Below are 22,889 nucleotides of genomic sequence, written 5' to 3'. Positions count from 1 at the left end.
GCAGCCACGGCGGAAGTGGCCTTAGATGCGCAGCCATGGGGGGAGTGGCCATAGATGAGCAGCCACGGCGGGAGTTGGCATATATGAGCAGCAATGGGGTTAGTGGCCATAGATGCGCAGCCACGGCGGGAGTGGCCATAGATGAGCAGCCACGGCGGGAGTGGCCATAGATGAGCAGCCACGGCGGAAGTGGCCATAGATGAGCAGCAATGGGGGGAGTGGCCATAGATGAGCAGCCACGGCGGAAGTGGCCATAGATGAGCAGCAATGGGGGGAGTGGCCATGAAGTGCACCTGGGTAATGGGGTATGTCACTATAAGCCCTTGCATTCACCAGGAAAGGCAGGCATGCTGAGAAGTACTTCAAAGCAACAGAGGGGGCGGACGGACAGAATTCAGGGGCCCTGAACCCAAGGTTCGTACCCTAACTACCCTGTGCGGAGATAACAGTCAGATGCTTAGTCTGATTTTAAGCAAATTGTTTGTAAATTAGCTTGCTAAGCCTGTGAATTTTCTCATTCTTAATGGGAAACCTTCTTTTAAACCCTACATTCAATCAAGATGTACTTTAGAAATAGAATAGAATCAAATATGCCTTTATTGGCATTGCACAACATACAATGAAATTTAACATGTTTACTCAGCAAGGATTACATAAATTCTATAGCTAGCACTCCTTATGAAGATGTTACGAAGTTGACAGATGGGTTGTGAAACTGGATACAGACAGATTAGACTTCATCCATCTCCCGTTGTCTTATGTGGGTCTCCGGGGGCCTTGGAGTCCATCCCAGGTGGCACAGGGCACCAGAGTTCTTGAAGGATACTCTGATCACAGCTCTATTGGAACACATTTATTTATTTGAAAAGTTATTTTTCAAAGCAGCAGAGATTGTGTGTAGTTACTTGCAATGCCATAACTCTCTGAGTCAGTCCTATAATCTGTATACTTTTTTTAGCTCCACACAGCGATTATCATCCTAACCTCGACCTGTAGCAACTCATAATGTAATTATCTTCTGATGATGCCATTAAAATCCTCAAGCTTATTTAAATAACTTAATATTTTTGTATGTTGTGCAGTAACATTATATGCCATTTGTTACATTATGAATACTACAAGGCCTCACTTTACTTACAGCCCTAAGGAAAAACTTGTCACACCCCGGCCTAGAAAAGACTGGAAATTGGGACCCAGGGTGACATTTTGTTTGTGGGCTCAGCATGTTTGTCTACTCCCCTGGCATCCAGTGTGTACCTCCAGTGTGTACCTCCATGAGGCTTCAGGGGCATCGATTCATCTCACTGCTTCTAGCCAAGACGCCATCAGCTTTCCTTCTACTAGCTGTAGGAAAGTACAGTAGAGCAACTATCGTGCGGCGCACGGCCGGCACTAGCTAGTGTGCTGTTGCCAGGCGTGCTACTGCCCCCACTTTATTTTTGCATACATTTACTTAATTCTGTAGGCGCGAGTCGTCATTAGTCACATAGTTTCTCAGTCAGGCACTGCCCACATGTGGGTCCCGCACCTCTGGGCCTTCTGGAGGTAGCTTAGCTAGAACTTTCAGCATCACGGTTATACTGGGACTTGCAAGTTCAAATACAAACTCTCACGCCAAAAAACACTCTTACTTCCCTTCTTTTACTCCCTCTTGTTTTTTGTAACTACATGTAAGTGAATAATATAAAGTCTTGTCATGGGAATGCTAAAGTAAATATGCTGTTTAAATAATATCTACATAAATGAAGTATGCTTTGTGACACTTAACTATAAGACACACTGGTCTGTTTCCTCCATTTCCTCTTTTCTCAGATTTGTTGTAGATAAACAGGACACTGATGGAGCCGGGCTATGACAGGTGTGCTCCAGGTGCCAGTCTTGGGATCGACCTGCTTTCTGAACTCTCAACAAGCTGAAAACATTGGAACTGAGGGGGGAGGGAGGTTAACATTAGGAGGCATATTTGATCGGTTTTCTGAGAAGGTCTTGTCTTGGGTGAATGATTTACCTCATGCCGAGGGGGGTCATGGGGTGGATGGCTCCACCGGCAGGCATGCATGCTGTGACCTTTACTGTACCTGAAAGTTACATTGCCTCTTGACTCCGAGCCATGGCTGACCTGGGCATGTTGATAACCCATCTCAGTGGGAGGGAGTACAGTCATACTCAGTTGGCCAGAACTTGTTTATTAATGGCTTTTGAATCTACTGGCTCATTAAATTCCTAGCTACACAAGTGATGTGGGCAGGGAGGCCAGGGAAACTGTGAGCAGGTGAGTCTGGAGCATCACGTGCTGGCGGGACATTTTAATACAGGCTGTACATTCCATGCGACACCATCTGGATGCAGATGTCCTGCTTGGGGACCCTCTGGATGTGGGCATCCTGTTTGGGGACCCTCTGGATGTGGGCACCCTGTTTGGGGACCCTCTGGATGTGGGCACCCTGTTTGGGGACCCTCTGGATGTGGGCATCCTGTTTGGGGACCCTCTGGATGTGGGCACCCTGTTTGGGGAACCTCTGGATGTGGGCACCCTGTTTGGGGACCCTCTGGATGTGGGCACCCTGTTTGGGGACCCTCTGGATGTGGGCATCCTGTTTGGGGACCCTCTGGATGTGGGCACCCTGTTTGGGGAACCTCTGGGTACAGATTTCCTGCTTGCGGACCCTTTGGTTGCAGATGTCCTGCTTGGGGACCCTCTGGTTGAGGGCGTCCTGCTTGGGGACCTTCTGGATGTAGATGTCCTGCTTGGGGACCCTTTGGATGCAGGCGTCCTGCTTGGGGACCCTCTGGTTGTGAGTGTCCTGCTTGGGGACCCTCTGGTTGTGAGTGTCCTGCTTGGGGGCCCTCTGGATGTGGGTATCCTACTTGGGGACCCTCTGGGTGCAGACGTCCTGCTTGAGGACCCTCTGGTTGCGGGCGTCCTGCTTGAGGACCCTCTGGTTGCGGGCGTCTTGCTTGGGGGCCCGCTGGATGTGGGTATCCTACTTGGGGACCCTCTGGGTGCAGACGTCCTGCTTGGGGTTTGAGGTACTGCTGATGGGGGGGGTGTTTATGTGGAGTACCCAAGCAGGTTTGTTGGCTTGGCAGGTCTCAGCGTGCCCCAGGAAGGAGGGGGGCACTGAGGCTTTATGTGTGTGAGGCAAGGTCCAACGTGATCCTAGAATGCCCTGCAGCAACTGCTGTCCTGTAAGCCTGAGAGCTCCTCAACAATATCTGAGCATGCTGATCTGGCGGGGCTATCTGGCCCACTGGACACACTCAGATGTATGTTATGGGGAGTTTGGACACATCAGTTCGCTAACTGCATGTCTGTAGACTTCAGCAGGAAGCTGGAGTACCTAGCAGAAAGCAGCATGATGTGGAGAGAATGTGCAAATTCCACACAGGGAGCACAGGTGGGATCCTGAACCTCCAAACTAGCAGCATGAAGTATCTGTGCCACCCCCTCTGCCACCCCCTGTGCCACCCCCTGTGCCACTCCCTGTGCCACCATACCATCCTCAGTGAATATATGTCAGCTATATATATCTTACATTGCCCTAACAAACACACTGAACTACACTGCATTGTGTCACATTATATTAGCTGGTGCTTCTTTAGGCTAAGTGATGTCACATCGTACTTTCAACACTTGCCCCTTCAGTGTTCTATTCTATGAAAAGAGCTGCCTGGTATTGTGAAGTCTTTAGAAGAGCATCCAATCAACAGCTGTGTTATGTTGCTATTTAGCAATGAATGAAGATGGGTGTGGATTGTGTGAATCTATATGAGTTTGCAGGGCAACACCGCGAGTGTGTGCATTCAGCATGACACCAGCTCCGGTCTGTTCACGTAAATGTCTAAGATTAAACGCACTTCAGGTGCGCTGTCTCAGCCGAGCTCTCTGATACTGCCCAGTTGCTTCTGTTCACTCTTTTTCTCTGTATTGCGTCTCATTTTCCAAATTTGTGGTGTACTGTGACGATGCTCTGTGCAGACACGTTGGTATGTCTAACCTCAGGGGCTCATTCTGTTAACAGTGGGTTCTTTTCCATGCATGCACTCTCTCCTCTCCTGGGTATATCTTCTCAGGGTTTATCTTAAAACACCTCTTTTCAGTTTTTTACGGGATGGAAAACTGGTTTCCAAGGAAATGCCCGTTGAGTTGATTAAGCAGAAAAAGCCCCTGCTCTTTGAACGCGGGACAGATGTCATCAGTATTTACTCTTTGTCTTCCTTGTTCCTTGTACCAGCTAATTCAAGACCTGGATTCCAGTGGCGACATCACTTCTGGCAGTTAGTGATTGGTTCAGGCTGAGGAGTCACATGAAACGGGCCAGTGATTTACAGCGAAAGATGGCGCCACCTGCTGTATAATCCACATACTTCTCCCAGCACCTGGCCTAACTGAAGACTCCAACTCCCAGCGAACTGGTGGAGCAGCTCTGAAGTCAGTGTGTAGGCAGTTGATTTGATGACTTTGGGAAAGTGACTTGCTTTAGAAATTTCAGTGTTTTCCCTGAGAATTCCAGGGCAGCCATCTTGGTAAGCGCCTGTGGCACTAAGGGAACTGACTTGCATATTCTGGGGAGGAAACATTAGCCCTGCAACCGGGAATAAGGCACTAGTGACATGAATGAGTATGTTTGGCATCTGGATTTGCCCCCTCCTGGGAGATCCAACCCCCACATATTCCCATCACGGTTCATACTGTACATGTACTATATGGACAAAAGTATTGGGACACTTGGCCATTACACCCACAGGAACTTTTAAATCCATAGGCATCAATATGGAGCTGGTCTCAGCTTTGCAGCTATAATGGCTGCCACTCTTCAGGGAAGACTTTACACAAGATTATTCAGTGTATCTGTGGGAATTTGTGCCCATTCATCTAGAAAAGCATTTGTGAGGTCAGGCACTGATGTTGGACATGAAGGCCTGGCTCTCAATCTACATTCTAGTTCATCCCAAAAGTGTCCGATGGGGTTGAGGTCAGGACTCTGTGTGGGCCAGTCAGGTTCTTTCACACCAAACTCACCCAACCATGTCTTTATGGACCTTGCTTTGTGCACTGGGGCACAGTCATGCTGGAACAGACAAGGGTCTTTCCCAAACTATTCCCACAAAGTTGCTGTCCAAATTGTCTCTGTATGCTGAAGCATTAAGAGTTCCCTTCACTGGAACTAAGGGGCCTAGCCCACCCCCTGAAAAAGAATCCCACACCATTATCCCCCCTCCCCATTATCCCTCCTTCTGGCTCAACCTTAGCAGCCCATTCCATGAAGCTCCTGGTGCGCAGTTTTTCTGCTAGGGTTAATGCCAGAGGAAGTTTGGAACTCCACAGTTAAGGCAACAGAGCTTTGGCGACTTTTCCGCACTATGCTCCAACAGAGCTTTGGCGACTTTTCCGGACTATGCTCCAACAGAGCTTTGGTGACTTTTCCGCACTATGCTCCAGTAGAGCATTTGGCGACTTTTCCGCACTATGCTCCAACAGAGCTTTGGCGACTTTTCCGCACTATGATCCAGCAGAGCTTTGGCGACTTTTCCCACACTATGCTCCAGCAGAGCTTTGGCGATTTTTCCGCACTATGCTCCAGCAGAGCATTTGGCAACCTCACTCTGTTACTTTATGTAGTCTGCCACCTCTTGGCCAGTTTCTTTTGTTCCTAAATGCTTCCACTTTGCAGTGATCCTGCTTACAGTTCCTAACAGGGAAAAAATTACCTGACTTATTGCAAAGGTGGCATACCATGACAATACCATGCTTGAATTCACTGAGCTCTTTAGAACAACTGATTCTTTCACAAATGTTTGTAAACCTAATTGCATGGGTAGGTGCTTGATTTTATACAACTGTGACAATGAGTCTGAATGAAACACCATAATGACCTTAATGATGAGAGGTGTGCCCCAATGCTTTTGATAGTGTATATTATGGGAAACAGCTCATGAACAGAAAGGTCATCACCTCAGCCTCAAAGATCACTTATCATTTTTGGTAAATGCCTATTCTGTTGCTGTATACTCTTGAATACATCGGTCAGCTTTTGGCACTTTGGAATTTGCCTGCCCAGGCCTCCCTCCTGGTCCCCCCTTCTGGATCCATGTGCCCCCATCCTGGCTCGAGCACCCCCTGGCCCCGAGTGCCCCCCACCACCCAGGCCCTGTGTGGCTTCCCTGACACATGTCTTTGCACTCTAGGGAAGATGGCAAATAAGTGAGTCTTTATACCCCATTCCTACTCCTGCAAGGTGAGAAGCCCATACTTGAGTGAGGATCTCTTATCGCGGTGGTAGACTAGCTTTTCAGTCCTCAGTTATCTTTTTTCCTTTTTCCTGTTGCATTCTGGGGAAATCATTGCGGTCGTGTCACCTTTGTGTTTGGATGCCATTCTGATTACCAGTGGTAAATAGCTATGTGTCACTTTTCTGAGCATCAATGCTGATAATCAGACACTCTATGCAAACTATAGCATAAACGATGTCAGAGGAGCAGGGCTGGGGTAATAAACAGAGGGAAAGTCACCGTGAAGCTTTGGAGATATGATCTGCAGTAAAGGTCTGCCGGTGGGTCAGTGATGACCTGAGGCCTCCCTGCGTATTGCCTTTGTTCAAGCGTCTGGGACCATTTTTCCCTGGCAGAGTTTATTAGAGGCTGTTCTCAAATGTGTGTCAGCAATGGAGGCTTATTTACAAGCACATGTTCTAATACTCAGCCGGTTCAAAATAAAAATGCATTTTTGGTAAGATAAGGCCACCTGTGACGGTGCCTTTTAACTGCCTTATATTGAATCATGTTGCTTTTCTGCTGACTCAAACACAATGTGTATCTCCTTATCACAGTGCAGTGCTGTTAATATCACTAGCAAGGAAACCAAGAGCACTGATTCCTACAGAGGGTCTGCACTGGTCTCACTCTCTTGCAGGAACACGCCCCCTCAGACAGGCTGAGTAGCAAAACATGCTGCGACATGGCTGATCTTGGTCAGGGAGACTGAAACAAATGACTGTCTGCTTAAATTAATATACTTACCGCATTATTTATGACTGCGCTGTCATTTCCAACCACTTTCTATTTATAGGTTAACTTTACTGTATTTTGAATTTATTTATAAATTTCAGTTTTCTGTTACTTTTCATTTCCTTCCCTTAACTTCTCTGTACTATGCACCGGAACTCGCAGAATCACATTTCCTACCTTTACGTTGTACTGTGTGTTGATGTATAGGAATGACAATAAAAACTTTTTATTTATTTATACATAAAAAATTATAACCTGATTTTGATGCCAGGGCAATACACAAATGAAGCATGAAGAAATTCGAAAGCCTTGGTGCTTGGTCCTGCTTCAAGAAGAAACTGCAGTAATGAGGACACCAATGGATATTCTGAGAATATGTGGACAGGTTTGTACAAATATTTTTGGTCAGAATTGACTACCTTTTGCATGGATTCCAGATAGACTGACCCCTCGTCCGCATTTTGCCCAAACTGCCCAGATTTCCAGCCCCTGTCCAAACATGAAGCTCGCACTGAATTATTTAAAACATGTAAATTAGCTGGGGGTGGGGTAGGGTTAGGGTTATAACCTGAGTCTGTGCTTTAGTGGGGGTCCAGTAAAATGTATGAGCTGCGTACAAGAGATTAACTCTTTCTGGTAGCTGCTCAGATTGCGCTACTGTACAGTTCTGAGAGGGAACGGGCAAGTCTGGCCTTTATGATGCCCCAGTGACTGTGAAGATCCCTGTCCCAAATTTGCAGTTCATTTCTTGGGCATCAAATGAATCACATGCCTTTCTTGAGTGGGCCATGCAGGAGGAACCAGAGGGAAACCAACAGAGGACGCAGAGCCTGAGGACATGATACTGTGCACAAAGCACACAGCCCACCGTTAGACGTGAAGGCACCGTGTTGTTGGATACTCGATGATCCGCTCAGGTCTGACTGATCTGGCGTGGTTTCACAGCACGACGACATTCCCACAGGAGGCGTGCATCCACAGGAGGCGTGCATTCCAGGGAAGGCATTTGCATTGGTGAGCATTCCCCACATCTGGTTTGGTCCAGCCCTTTCCCTGGTGACTATAACCAAAAATCCCTGTTCTGCACACAATTTCAGATTCTCAGTAGTGTCAGCTGGACGATAAGCCTAACCCTAAATCAGGAGGGCCCACACTTGCTGTCCTTCATACATTTTGTAGTCAAACCCCCATTTGTTGACATTGCAAGTGTTGAATGGTCTCTGCCAGGTCCCCAATGTTGGCTGAGAAGTGTCCATGCTGTGCACATTGCAAAGAGACACACACAGAATCTCACAAACAGAGGGCCAATGTCTTCAGCAATCCGTAGATAACGCAGGACAGCTCATGTGGTGCAGCACGTCTCACTTGTTCTGTGGTTCTTTTTGAAGTTTTATTTCCTGATTTTCTCATGCCTCTTATTAAAAAAAAAAAAACACGCTTGTCAAAGCTTTGTTTCTTAGATACTGTAACCACTGTCGATGCTGCGTCCCAGGACAGTTATCGATTCAAGCTTGAGTCGTTCTCAAGTTTTGCCGAAAACAGTGGGCGGTGCAGTTGTTTGTAAGTAGGAAGCGTGAGTGTAGGGTTGCGGGTGACTGCGTGATGGTTCAGTAGGCATGCAGCTGTGAGAATGGTGTGGCTGAGCAGGTGCCTCAGTGGCTGAAGATGTGTAACTCAATAGTACCTGTATACTTTGCTTTGCTAAAAACAACATGGGGGTCCGGCACATCTTTGTCACTTTATTAGACTAAGGCCCTTGGGCGGCTGTGTCTGTGCTGCACTGCATTACTGAATCATCCTACCTCCCCCCAAAACATACCTGATTAGATTTTTATATTTATTCAACAGAATCTTTTATCCAGTCTAACATATAAGTCAGGCAGACAGTATCTGTGTGCCACAAGTAGAGGGAGGGTTCCAGTCCCTTCTTGGTCGACTGGGGTTTGAGTTCCCCAGAGGACACTGGGTTCCATGTTTTTGGTGGTATATTATTATTATTATTATTATTATTATTATTATTATTATTATTATTATTTGTGTGTTAATTTTTAAAACATTAAATTTTTTCTGTTATACTTATTTTAATGCCTTTCTTTTAGATGTGGTTATAACTGTCCTATTTGAATAAATAAAATAAATATTGACAAGCATACAGTGGTCAAGGAGCCAACCTAGGTGCAAGTACCGCTAGGTAGCTAACAATGATGGACCAGTAAGAAGTGCAAGACAAATGGGAAAGAGAGCGACATGAACTTAAAGCCCCCAAGCTGTTCTCAGAAATGTGCTAAACTTGTCATACGTTTGGCAGAATCTGATACAACATAGAATCAAGGTGCACTCAGTGGAGGCATGTTGTACAGAGCAGGCTGTGTGATCCTCAGAGCACTGCTGGCTCCATCCTCAGAGCACTGCTGGCTCCATCCTCAGAGCACTGCTGGCTCCATCCTCAGAGCACTGCTGGCTCCATCCTCAGAGCACTGCTGACTCCATCCTCAGAGCACTGCTGGCTCCATCCTCAGAGCACTGCTGGCTCCATCCTCAGAGCACTGCTGGCTCCATCCTCAGCTTTTGTGGCCTCACCTTTGACCTCAGCTCTTCAATCGAGGGGGATTTGCATGTTTTCCCTGTGATGGCGGTGGGTTCTCTCCAGACACTCATGTTTTCTTCTGCAGACCTAAAGCATCTCTTCAGGTGGCAGGTCTTTAGTGTGTCCTTCGGATGAACTTGTAAATGTTGCTTTCTGTTCTGGCGAATGTATGTGTTTCAGCTGAAGGTCTCTGAAGCTATGAGCAGCTCATAAAAATCCCCAGGCTTGAAGCTCCTTTGCATCTGCCCACTGAATGCGCCCAGGCTTTGCAGAGCCGTCGCTGCCTCTGGGCTCATCACACGAGGAGCGATTCGGCGAGAACCACGACCACTGTGAGGCCCGAGGACTCCATGACGATGGTGAGGACTCACCAAAGACCGTAGTAAGTGTGCAGCACTAAACAGGAAGGCTTCTCTGGAGCAAGTCATGTTTCTCTATCGGCAAAATATTCTTTTGACTCTGGGCCACAAATGAGGTCATGAATTATGTTTTGATTTAGATATGAGACAGATAGCCTACTGCTTTATGCGCTATATTATGGCTCTTAAATTTGCATGCATGTCTATACTTACTAGATCTGTAGGTTTGCGGATTTGAGGGGATGCAGTTAACGTCAGAGTCAGAGACAAAGGGATATCGGTGAGTTTGTGTGACAGGAGTCAATCCAAGGAAACCCAAAAAGGCAAAGACTAGTAGGTGGGGGAGTGGAGGTTGTGCTCCATGCAAGCTTTACTTTTGCTTAAATATTCTTTCAGTGGAAAATCAGTTTTATAAAACACCATTTTAAGTCAGCAGTAAGGGTGCGGGAAATGCTGTCTCCAAAAACAAGCTTTTCAAACACATGCTGGGTCTGTGTGTCAGGGACTTAAGCACCCGTGGTGATCGGTGAACCTTGCACACAGGTGTTTCCGCTGCAGCACTGACAGAGCGACTCTTTCGGCTTTCGGCTTCTGTCTGAAATAATCTTTGCGGAATCAGGAAAGCCAAACTCCAGATTTCTGAAATGACGCCTCATGGCTGCCTGGTCTGATGGGCCAGTGTGTTTCCGTTCATGTAAGCATCCGCCTGTAGGGATTAGAAATAAATGAAGCAGCCTTTTATTTACCCCCCTTTTAAATTTACCCACTTTATTGCTTTGGGTGTGTGTCCAAGGAAGCTGGCTACTCCCGGCTGTAACTGGAAGGCTTCTCAGAGGTGTCACAAAGTGGCAAAATATTATTATAAATAGTGACACACCAAACAAATGATCTTTGGTGAACTGAGTTTAAACACCATGTATTCGTTTCCTTAGGAGCCCCATGATATTGTGAGCAGGGATAAAGAGTGGGGTAATGATTTAAGGCTGTCTGGGATTCATTTAAGTGCATCTTTGATGAAATACTTACCTTTCACTTCAGCTGAAACATTTTGTGAGGCAGATTTCATGCTTAAATATCTCCTATTTTTGCCCTTTTTCTTCTTGAAGAGTTCATAAAATATTCTTACAGCCTCCCTTCAGAAAATGCAAGCTGGGGTGGAGCCCCCCACCCCCCCCCCCCCAAAGCCAGATATCACTTCTCTGTGGTTGATTAGTCATTTTGGCAATAGCTTATTCAGAAAGCAATGGAGAGCACATGGAGGCTACCAGGCTACACAGCATGGAGAAAAAATATTAATACAGAAAAATAAATATTGTATTTATTAACAGAACCATAGGTGAACCGGAAAAGAGTGATTAAAAACATGGTAGCAGATGGTCATCGCAACATTTAGCCTTTTCTAATTAATTTGAAAATGTAATTATTTAAAAAACATTCTTTTTCACAAGCTAGTAATAAATTTGTGATTTATTACTGGAGTAAATCTGAACACTTCGATCTGACTGACCAATCATCTACAAGATTTGTTATTAGTCATAAGAATTGCCATTTCCAGATTTGTTGAAATTCTGTGATGTTTCATTTGGAGTTTTGTTCTATTGCCAATCTATGGTCGCCCCATAGCACCAGTGTGGGTTAGGGTCTTTGTGCTGGTGAGTGGGTGTGTGACACCATCCTCTTCTGTATTGGTGTTCAGGCTCTAATCATCAGGGGAACACAGCTGTGGTTGGAATACAGTGACATCACTTGAGGTTTCATCTTTGGCACATAAAAAGCAGCCGAGAGAATCGCCCATCAAGAATATTCACCTTTCAGTCACAGCTTATATGTGCGTTATCCCTGCGGGGCGTCAATAAGACACTGAGCCGCTTGGAGCAGAACATGCACTGGGAAAAATGTAAGTACATGATTGTTTTGAAGCTGCTGATTCTTGAACTGACTGGTATATGAACACTGAGATGCTGTCTAAGGGTTCTATCAGGATAATAAAGGTTCTCTTCGAAGGTTGGAGAAGTTCCTTCTGGAGAAGTTACACAGTACTGTTAAACGCCCAAGAAAAATTCTAAAGCAGAAGATATTTAATCCAAATCAAAATACAAAAAGTATTATGTGATGTGGTCACATTTCAATGATCCATTTTATACTGCAGTAATTCTGATTTCCTACTGCAATATTCTACATCTATATGCCCTTGGGGGGGGGGGGGGGTTAGCGTTTTGGACGTTATATTTGTGGGAGTTTGCGGCTGAGGATGAGTGATGAAGATTAGCCATTTCCACCCATTTAACAGCATGTAGCCAGGCTGACAGTGTGAGATCCAGTGTACCGGCTGACAGCTGCCTGTTTGTTAGCTATGCTGAACGGAGACATTTTTTTTCTTTGTCAACCTTTTGGTGACTCATTTGTTCATTATTTTGTTCTGCAGTAGATGAATCGAACAGAATTGAATCAATACATTTTTTCCATAGTTGTTTCATCCTCCAGACAATGAGTCATACATGAGATGTAATTAACATATTTATATTTTTATTGTTTTATGATCAACCTTAAATGGGTCACCGAAACTTTTAAGGGTTAGGGTTAGGATTACGGTTAGGGTTAGGGTAAGGATTAGGGTAAGGATTAGGGTAAGGATTAGGGTCAGGATTAGGGTTAGGATTAGGGTAAGGATTAGGGTTAGGGTTAAAATAATCTCAGTAATGTTTGTATATTTTATAATGAAACAAATGATACTGGGATTGGAGCAAAGCTGACGTGCTGCAGGAAAGCCGGGCTTTTTCATATTCATTTTTATTTTTCAATCTCATATTCGTTAAAGAGATTATCTTAAGAGGCTACAAATCCAGTTTTTTGAGGAAATTTTGTATCACTCAAGTTGTACCTGACTGACGGTGGAGTCAGTCAGGTGGTATGTTAAATACTACACAGATTCACATATCCAGATCAATTAAATGTATAACATTTCTCTGAAATAGAAAAGGTTCATTTTCATAAAACAAATGTAATACAGAAACACTTTTTTGTTGTGCAGCATAATTATATTAGATATTGAAACAGAATGTTTGTTCCTTGAAGACGACATTGCATTCTGCTGTCTGTGATAAACATACGGTTATGCCCGACTCACGCCGGACGGAATCTACATTTACATGTAATCTGCACTGAAAAAACATTAAGTGAGCATCCACACTGTCGTATAACTCTCTCAATGTCAAAGAGTAGAATCAATCATCTATTTAATAGACAGATTTTGGCTGGACTGGGAAGTGCCGTATCGATCAGTAAACAAGACTTTTCCACTCTGCTGACTACATGATGGTTCATAGGTGAGGGTTGTGAAGATGGACGTGGTAAGTGTGTGACAGGATGCTTTCCACAGAGTGACATCTCTCACGTTGCTGGGCGACGGCTACCTGTGCCAGCGCTCTCATTGTAGCTGGAAAGGAGGGGAAGTAAGGCCAAGCACAGCCGGGAAATGTGTGGTTTTGAGATTTTCCTGAGAGAACCATACCACACATGAGAAACTCTTTAATCTTCGGTAAAAGGTATTTGCAGGAAGTGTGCTTTCTTATGTAAATATCCCGATGCTAACCATTTCACAGGCTATTGCAAGTAAACACTGAAAGCAGCCTGTCTAAGTCTTAGCTTCTTGCTGTTTTAGTGCCTGGAGCCAAGTATAACGAAACCAACCAGCTAAAGATGAATCTAAGTCGATACCAAAAATGTCCAATAAGGAGGTTCAGCCAATTAAGTATCTTAGTGACCGATAGGACCAAGATACCATCAGGGCAGTTTTTTTGTTGGTCCTTTATGGCAGCATATTAATTTTGATATGCAAAGCTGAGCAACGGCTACCGAGGCCTGTAGCCCATCGCAGCTGTGTGCCTGTTTCTGCCCCCTGACCTTCCTCTTTTTCTGGAGCTCTGCAAGAATGTGTGTGTGTCTGTGTGTGTGTTTGTGTGTGTTTGTGTGTGCGTGGCATGTGTATGTGTGTGGGTGTGTGCATGTGTGTGTGGGTGTGTGTGTATCTGTGTGTGTGTGTGTTTGTGTGTGTTTGTGTGTGCGTGGCATGTGTATGTGTGTGTGTGCATGTGTGTCTGTGTGTGTGTGTGTTTGTGTGTATGTGTGTGTGGCATGTGTGTTCTTTGTGTGTGCGTGGCATGTGTATGTGTGTGGGTGTGTGCATGTGTGTGTGGGTGTGTGTGTATGTGTGTGTGTGTGTCTGTGTGTGTGGCATGTGTGTGTGTTTGTGTGCACGTGGCATGTGTATGTGTGGGTGTGTGCGTCTGTGTGTGTGCGCGCTTGGCATGTGTGTGCACATGGCGTGTGTGTGTGTGTGTGTGTGTGTGTGTGTGTGTGTGTGGGGGGGTAACTTATATAGGCAGGGATGGACATAACTGGTATGCCTTTAAAAACGCTACGTGCGACAATCGATTATTTTATGTATTATTTTATGTGCATTTGCGCTGCTATGACAAGAAAATACCTTGCATTTTAACCTGTATACTACAAATGAAGTAGAGTTAGTATATAAAGATAAAATGCAATATATTTCATATCAGCGCAAATGCACATAAATATCCATTTACACTGCTGCCACAATCACTTGTCACACGTATCGCTTTTTACAGGTGAATGCGTACTTGCGTACCAGTTATGTCTATCCCTGTATATAGCGCATTGTGTGGACCAAATATCCCCACAATGTGATCAAACCTGTTATTTTGACGTTGTGGGGACCGTTTTTTTCAGTTCCCTTAAGAGGAAACTCAATTATATAAGAATCTATGGCTATAATCATTAAATTTAGAAAATGCCAAAAATCTTGTATTTTTTTGGTTACTTATGGTTGAGGTTAGGACTGGGTAGGGGTTAAGATTGTCAACATATAATTATATAGTACAGGAGACAAATATGCGGAATATACAGTATATCAATGTGATCCAGATATGAGAAAATGAAATTCCTGAAATAGAGGCAGATAGGTAGGTCTTCACTGAGAAGGTCTTCAGTAGATGTTCTTGATGGTCACCAAGAACATTATCTTTTTATTCCATGTCAGCTGAAAGATTATGGTTTTTACCAGTGCTTTGCTTGCAGGTGTAACTACAGCGTCTATCCTGCATTTAAAGTCACACTGTGGTAGCACTTGCTGAGTGAGGATGTTAGCAGGAGAATTTGGCCGCTGGTAAACAAACAGTGTCGACCTCTTTGCAGTGGTGGCTCTGCCTCTCCTCTGTCATTCATAATGGGAGCCTTTAAACCGTTAGATGAGTTTTTGATAACAATCAGCCAGTACCTACTTTCATTTCACAATTTGTCCTGTTTGTCAACGCTAGTTTTTCAGGCCTCTGCAAGTTTCGTATGCATGGGGGGGAAGAACGTGTCACACTCAATTAAACTTTCACTCAGTACTCCGCTTAGGATTGTGGGAGCTCCAGTTTCCACTGTGGCTTCCTTAGGTTCACACACACAGAAGATCCCAGACCTTTCTGACAGGCTTCTTCCATGAGTTCAGCAGCACAAACCCTGTTGGTTGAGTAATGCAGAACGCACCCCCCCCCCCACTCCATCACAGACGGCTTTGCCATAGATGTGGTTAAAGGTTCTCAGAAATTGCCGGTTTGAGAAGGGTTGGTGTATCCATCTAAAGCATGAAACAGAGCATTTTGCCGGTGGCTGAGTGCCGCATGGCTGGGCACAAGAAGAGAGAGAGAAAAAGCAAATATAACACGGAATTCAGGACCTTAAGAATTAGACTAGATATGCGTTTATAATGGATTTCTACATGTAGAAAATGCTTTTGTACTGACACAAAACAAAAAGTTATTTGAAAACACAACAGGACATGTCTTTACTGCATATGACAAACTGTACCATATGATTAGTGCAGAAAACTTTCTACATAAGGGGTTTTAGTAGCCGTGTGGACATGTATCAGAGAGCATATGTCGAGATCTCTTGCCCATCTCATAGCGTGGTCTAATGTTCTGGGTTTAAAAAGATTGTATTACAGGAAGAGGCTTAGCTGTTAGAGTCTTCATCAGTTTGAGATGTGAACTTGGGGCTGGTTTGGTGGGTTCAACCAGCGTTACTTTCGTTTAAAAAAAAAAAAAACACGAAAGGGGGCTTTCCTAAGCTCTTGGATGGTTGGCCCAGACAAAAAAATGGCTTGTAGAATCAAACGTGGAAGTTTACGTTACTGCAACCATTTTAGACCCCTCAGCTAACAAAGCACAGCAAATGCAGATGTTACTGAGTAGTCTGTGGGAGTCCTTACTGCGTTTTCTCTGGCATAGTCTGTAAGTGCACTCATAGCTGTCTGAATTATCTTAGTCCTGAATGGGGGCGTCACTGAACATGTCTCATGTAATTCCTTTGCATCCTTACATTAATATATTTGTGTTTTTGGGCTCCTGAGTACTAAAACAGCTGGGAAAATAAATGAATCATCTATTAGTTTCAAATTTTATTAAATTATTACTTTCATTATTACATACTTTTGGAAGTTGACTTATTCTACAATAGGGGTGTCAAACTCCAGTCCTGGGGGGCCGGAGCCCTGCAAATCTTTGGGTTTCCCTTCATTTAACATACCTGATTTGCCTGTCTCCGCCTGGGTCACATGTGTGTGGAGTTTGCATGTTCTCCCCGTGTCGTCGTGGGGTTTCCTCCGGGTACTCCGGTTTCCCCCCACAGTCCAGAAACATGCTGAGGCTAATTGGACTTGCTAAATTGCCCGTTGGAGTGCGTGCGTGAGTGAATGGTGTGTGAGTGTGCCCTGCGATGGGCTGGCCCCCCATCCTGGGTTGTTCCCTGCCTTGTGCTCATTGCTTCCGGGATAGGCTCCGGACCCCCCGCTACCCAGTAGGATAAGCGGTTTGGAAAAAGGATGGATGGATTCAACGCTTTGCACCTCCTTGTGCTAATTACTTCACAGTGATACCTCAGTGATTTTCTTTGACAAAAGTCCCTGATTGTTGCGCTTTCATTAGTCCATGACGTGTGAATTTCAGGCACTTATAATGTCTCTAAAGTTAATGGTGGCAGTTCTTTGTAATTCTTGTAACTACATTGAGGTAGAAATGTCTATTTTAGAAGCTGCTACTGCTTGGGGTAACGCTTTACTCGAGGGGGCTCAGTAATAAGCCGCTACTTATGTATTAATTATGCACAAATTAAGTCAGGTACATACTGATCTCATGTTCATTCATCATCAATGAATCATGATGCATCTTTTATCTGAAGTATCTACTGCAATTGTTCATGATTTGTTCTTCAGTATCAACAGAGTAGCAACTGTATTTATGCCCCACAAGTAAGGTGTTACCATGCTGAATGCTCTGTGTCATTCTAAAAGTCTTATACAGCGTAAATCAAAGCGCTCAGCGTGCATTTAAAATATTATTACATTTACTGATTGAACTAAAAAAAATTTTCTTCTACTGTAATCTAAAATGTTGTGTTTCTACCAGAGTATTTCATGCTCAGGAATCAGGTGACCTGCTCTAGAACACGTCAACATTGGTGTGACCATGACTGTGGTCATAAATGAATATTGTTTTGATGGTTTGGTGAAAATGGGAGACGGTTGTGTCCTCATCATGTGTTTAATGGGCACCTCTCTTATCTGTGTCTCTACTTTTTGTTTCACTCATTCATAGTAACATTATCTGCAAACTAAGAGGTCCAAAGAGTGAAGTAAGCTTTTGAAGTAAGTTCATAGAATGATAGGCCTGTAGTTCCGACTCCCGTGATTTACAGTGCTCCTCACAGCCAAACCTTTAACAAAAGGGAGTAACACTTTACTTGAGGCGGACCAAGTGATGTAGTAGTAGTAGCACGTCACTCTTACTCAATGAATTAATTAACCAGTAAGTATTAGTTACATACTAATCCCGTGTTAGTTTAACATTAATAAGTTATGACGGTTCATGTATTTCTTGTAGTAACTACATTAATGCACGATATGTTGTTGAGTAACTGCCTCACTGTACTTATTTGTGTCTTAGTTAAAGTGTAAACCGTCACCCAAAATGGTTAAAAAGAGAGATAAACACCATCTATGCTGATAAGACTTAATCTAGGTTTATTGCACTTGAGTTGCTTTCAGTTCTACAACAGAATTGGAGACTTAACTGATGTAAAATGTACATTTCAAGAAAAACAGAAACTAATTCACCATATAACAAGAAAGCAAAAGCTTTTATAAAGTGTTCATAAAGCAGAAATTTCATCAAGGTTTAACAGCTTTCGGGTCAGAGCAAACACACCTGTGTGTACTAACAGCACAGACGCCCCTGACGCCTCTTTCATTTATAGACAGATGTGCCTCAGTGGTGTGTCTCCAATCTACTATGTGTTGCCTTGGTATTGTGCCAGCCTGCTGAATGTAAATACCACATTGCTCTTCGACATTTCCCAAAATCCCACATGGACCCACTTTAGCACCTCTTCTGTGAAGCTTCTTGGAGTCTCTGTTCCATTCTCATTGTACTTCCCTCCATTTTGGCATCATGACAAACTGTGCTGTTATTGGCTATCGCAGGCACCAGCTGGTAAAACTGAATCTCTGCTAATGTTGTGTATGAACATTCCCACCTGTATGGCTGTGCACAAGCATCTTAACACTGCCTTAGGGAAATTAAAAGTTTGGTGAAGTTCCACTGTGATTGTATGTACATATAAGACACTTATACATTTTACATTGTTCTGTTTACAGATGCAGGCATGCAACATGTTTGGTTTCTGCATGCATTAGAGGTTACTTCAATTTAAATTATACCAGTGAAACTCGGAGCTGTACTATAGGCTAGAGGCAGTGGTCACTCTCTGAATGTGTATGTGAGCAGTTTGTCGCGCTTCCTGTGGATGATGAAGCCTTTGGCCTCAGCAGTGTGTTCTTGTGTCACATGTCGTGCAGCGGCGTCGGCTGAACGGACGAGTTCCAAGCCCTACCAAGGGGTGAGGGTAAAAGATCCCGTCAAAGAGCTTCTGAGGAGGAAAAGAGGAAATGACCTGAACAGCGCCAAGTCTGCACCTGGGACAGCGGTGAGGACATGCAAAGAGCCCTGACATGTCACTCACACCTTCTAGAAGCTTCCTTCCCACTCATTCATTTTGGAATCTAAATGGAAAACAAATGAAGTTTTTTTAAAAGCTATGTGAGGAAGAATCCCAGGATGTCGGGGTGACTGGTCATTCCGGATACCACTGGCAATTCCACATCTGGATGTGGCGTCTGTGAATTATGCCAAACCAATGAGCACATACGATGCGAGTCAGTGACACCAAAGTGGGGGGAAAAGCTTGGCTGATTGGTTGATTTGTACTCGAGGACTGTAGTTCCGAGAGTTCTGTGGGACAGCTCGTAATTAGGCCAGTCCTCAGATGACGCGTTGTTTGAGAGCTGCAGCTCACACCCTAACAAACCGCAGAGTGTTGGCAGGGGGGACTGGGGGAAGGGGGTTATCCTTATGTAGTCCAGGTGTTTTTCCATGTCAGTTTAAACCTTTCCCTCATGTTGCTGCAGGGCTGGGCACAGAGCCAATGCAAATCATGCCATTACCCTGCCAAAGCCCATTGCTGCTAACTCCCCGGCGTCCTCAGGAAGGCACCCCCAGACATCCACGTTGCCCAGATCCACAGACCCAAAGAGGCCAAAAGATTTTATGGACACCTCATTAATGCGGGCAGCCTGGGGAAGCTTAGGAGTGTATGGAGGACGTGGTCATGCTTTGATATACCAGCATGGAGACTTCCAGGATGATGTGGCATTTTCTGACACAAACTACTTGGTCGGCTCCATCGTGTTTGGGTCCTTGCAGTCCTTCAGTTATCGCTCATAAACAATGTCACATGACCATCATAACAGGTCACCCTCTAAAGCTGCATTCCAGTTTTATGTAGAGATCTGGAAATATTAGGTGGCAACAAGGCCTTAATATTTCAATATTTAATGCTCTCATCTAGAAGCCCTTTAAATGTTTCTTAAATCCTGAAATGTCCAGTTCCAGAGTAGCAGACAGATCTGTCAATAACCTGGAATTAATCAGAAATGGCTTAAACCGGCTATTGATTAAAGGGAAACTTGTTCTGACACTCAGTCTCAGACAAAGATGGTAACGTCACTCTCCACACTGATGATTATTATTTTTGAACAAACATTTTTCATTGTTTGCTGACAGGTGAAACTCAAGAACTTAATACTTTTTATTTTCCTGCACAGCACTAAAACACAACTGGGTGCACATTTGATATTCTCAGTAAACACATGCACTGTATCTTGTGACTAAGTATGTATTGTGTTCTTTTAATGAAAAAATAATAAGTCCTTCTACTGATCCAAGGCAACTTCGCCACAAGCTTAAATAAGTCTCTCATTCTAGGTGGTTGTGCCAAACACGATACTGTCATCATATCCCCAAATCGGTGAGTTCCCCATTGTTTCTGACTCTTCTTCCTGATACTGGTAAATACTGCAGGCTCATTTGATGTTTTCCACACATTTACATATAAAGCACATTTGAATTTGCAAGCATCTGTTCATGTTGAACACAGACTATCTATAAGGGCCGGCTAAGCATTTTGCACTGGAATCCTTTCCATCAGCACCAGTGGCTCTTTCTGAGGCTGGTTCCACCATCCCTGATTTCCTAGCACTGGAGGAGGGGACAGCGTGCTCAGGGTGGATCGCACAGCCTGCCCCCACGACACTGCAGTCCGTGGCCCCCTGGCCATGCACGGAGTACCTGCCCACTGAGCACGGTGGATCGGCCTATGCCAGTGATATGTACCCCATGTGCCCCAGCTACACTGTTGTGGGGCCGCCCTCGGTGTTGACATACGCAACGCACACGCCTCTGTTCACCAACTTCGCTGTGAGTATTGCCGCCGGTTCCATGGTCCTTATCAGAACGTTCCAGAGTGGGTCATTGCTGCTGTCCGTATGAGACATTTTACCAAATAAAATAAATACGAAATGGCACATTGATGAAAGTGCACTATGGACATTTCCGGTTGATTATATGCACTACACTGAAGTTAACTGGCAGTGTAAACTGAGCAGACCTTATTAATCCTTCTGCTTCCTACCACAGAGCAGACCCTCCCCATCCTCGGCTTTGCCTCAGCTGGATCTCCCTGACTCCTCAGTGACCTACCTACCATGGGCTCAGCCCGTGGCTACCTTCTCTGCGGCGGCCACCCAATGCCCCCCCTGCACAGCCCCCTTCTCGGCCCCGCCCACCACGGCCGTCACAGCGCCAGAGCCGGAGCTGCAGCGGCGGGAGCAGGCAGGGAACACGGTAGCCAGTCTGCCCCTGGAGAAGCTGCTGGAGGAGGATGATGAGAAGGACACGTATATGGGTGCTCCTTTGCTCTTTATCGAGGACGTCTGAAGGTCCCTGGCGAAGTGTGTGTATGTGTGTGTGTGTGTGTGTGTGTGTGTGTGTGTGTGTGTGTGTGTGTGTGTGTGTGCAATAAAAAAACTAAAAATAGCTAAAGTCTTGTATTTCGTTTGGTTACTTATGGTTAAGGTTAGGACTGGGTAGGCTTAAGGTTATGATTAGGGTTGTCACCATAGAAATGAATGGAGAGTCCCCACAAAGATACGAGTATGGGTCTGTGTGTGTGTGTGTGTGTGTGTGGAGGGGGGGGGGGGTTCTGATATTTTATACCAACAAAGTTTGGAAAGTAGTGTGCAGTGTCTGACTCCGTGTCAAACCCACCGTGTCCTTTCAGCTGTATATTTGGCATTTTCACTTTTATTCTAGTATTTTCTAAAACTGCTAATGATGTGCAACAGGTGTACGCTTATTGACAAGTGCTCTGACAAAAACGCATAACTTGATGGAAAGAAAAAGAAATTTAAAGGGTCTGATGTAAAATCTCTTTAACAGTATTCAGATACAAATATCTTGCCAAAGTCTCCACTTGTGTGCTTCTAAAGGATTTTTCTGTTTAACTCAACCTAAATCTATGGCACAACATTACAATATTAATTACATGCAATTTATCAAAGCTTGTACAAAACTCTGACTCATAATATTCAGATCATGGTATTTTATAATTTCACCACAAACCAAAGTTAAAAACAGGGTAGTCTTGCAAAAAAACGCCAGTTAAATGTTTTTCTTCCCGGTTGTTCTGCAACAACAGATTTCAAAATAAATCTGATACAATACGAGTGTTTGATTTCTTTTATGAAACTTCATTTCTTTTGTCTTTATCCTTCTTTGCTTGTAGTGCATTCAGGCCCCGTCACTATTGTTGCAACCTTATGTTGTAATTCATTCAAAATTCATTTTTTCCCCATGATACACTCAATACCATATAACCACAAAGCAAAAACAGAATTCAAGAAATTTTTGCAAATTTATTTTGCATTAATCACATTAACATAAGTATTCAGCCTTTTTCTTATGACACTTGAAATTTAGCACATGTTCATCTTATTTGTATTGATCATTAAATTAAACCATAATGGTCATGATTTGGAATGACACGCAGCTGTCTTTATAATGGCTGCACGGTTCACAATTTATATCAGACCAAGCCATGGGGTCAAAGCAATTGCCTGCGGAGCTGAGATACAAAACTGTGTTGAGGCATAGATCTGGGAAAGGCTGTAACAAAGTATTGGGGCTTTGAAGTGCGCTACATAATTCTTAAATGGAAGAAGTTGGGAACAAGCAAGAGCCTTCCTAGGGCAGAGCCCCCCAGCCAAACTGAGCAGATTCCTAGGGCAGACCCCCCCAGCCAAACTGAGCAGATTCCCAGGGCAGAGCCCCCCAGCCAAACTGAGCAGATTCCTAGGGCAGACCCCCCCAGCCAAACTGAGCAGAGTCCTAGGGCAGACCCCCCCAGCCAAACTAAGCAGCTTTCTACTGCAGACCCCCCCAGCCAAACTGAGCAGAGTCCTAGGGCAGACCCCC

At 44.6% G+C, this 22,889-nt stretch overlaps 1 protein-coding gene across 18 annotated transcripts; it reads left to right on the top strand.

The window, feature by feature from the left end:
* Positions 1–2,958: 2,958 nt before the first annotated feature.
* On the top strand, positions 2,959–22,141 carry LOC125712306 (POU domain class 2-associating factor 1). 18 transcript variants are annotated; one of them, XM_048982232.1, is made up of 11 exons: positions 3,041–4,432; positions 7,280–8,022; positions 9,390–9,643; positions 9,776–9,977; positions 10,171–10,234; positions 10,498–10,648; positions 11,651–11,851; positions 18,878–19,005; positions 20,343–20,385; positions 20,566–20,834; positions 21,054–22,141. In XM_048982232.1, exons 7-11 carry the CDS (start codon positions 11,836–11,838, stop codon positions 21,351–21,353), a joined length of 756 nt encoding a protein of 251 aa, XP_048838189.1. In that variant the 5' UTR covers positions 3,041–4,432; positions 7,280–8,022; positions 9,390–9,643; positions 9,776–9,977; positions 10,171–10,234; positions 10,498–10,648; positions 11,651–11,835; the 3' UTR covers positions 21,354–22,141. The 18 variants fall into 18 exon arrangements, with proteins under 18 accessions (XP_048838204.1, XP_048838189.1, XP_048838201.1 ...); XM_048982244.1 differs by having other exon boundaries at positions 3,041–7,393; positions 7,954–8,022; positions 9,505–9,643; XM_048982241.1 differs by having other exon boundaries at positions 3,041–7,393; positions 7,954–8,022; positions 9,436–9,643.
* Positions 22,142–22,889: the final 748 nt, after the last annotated feature.

This window comes from Brienomyrus brachyistius, chromosome 17 (genome assembly GCF_023856365.1).
Source record: "Brienomyrus brachyistius isolate T26 chromosome 17, BBRACH_0.4, whole genome shotgun sequence".
In the NCBI taxonomy this organism is placed as follows: Eukaryota; Metazoa; Chordata; class Actinopteri; order Osteoglossiformes; family Mormyridae; genus Brienomyrus; species Brienomyrus brachyistius.
The sequence above is the reverse complement of the archived record's forward strand: the minus strand, read 5'-3'. Positions and strand labels throughout refer to the sequence as shown.

Coding starts and splice junctions, on each gene's coding strand:
- LOC125712306 (XM_048982232.1), top strand. Junction 19,006..20,342: donor AGTCTGCACCTGGGACAGCG/GTGAGGACATGC, acceptor CTCTCATTCTAG/GTGGTTGTGCCAAACACGAT. Junction 20,835..21,053: donor CTCTGTTCACCAACTTCGCT/GTGAGTATTGCC, acceptor TTCCTACCACAG/AGCAGACCCTCCCCATCCTC.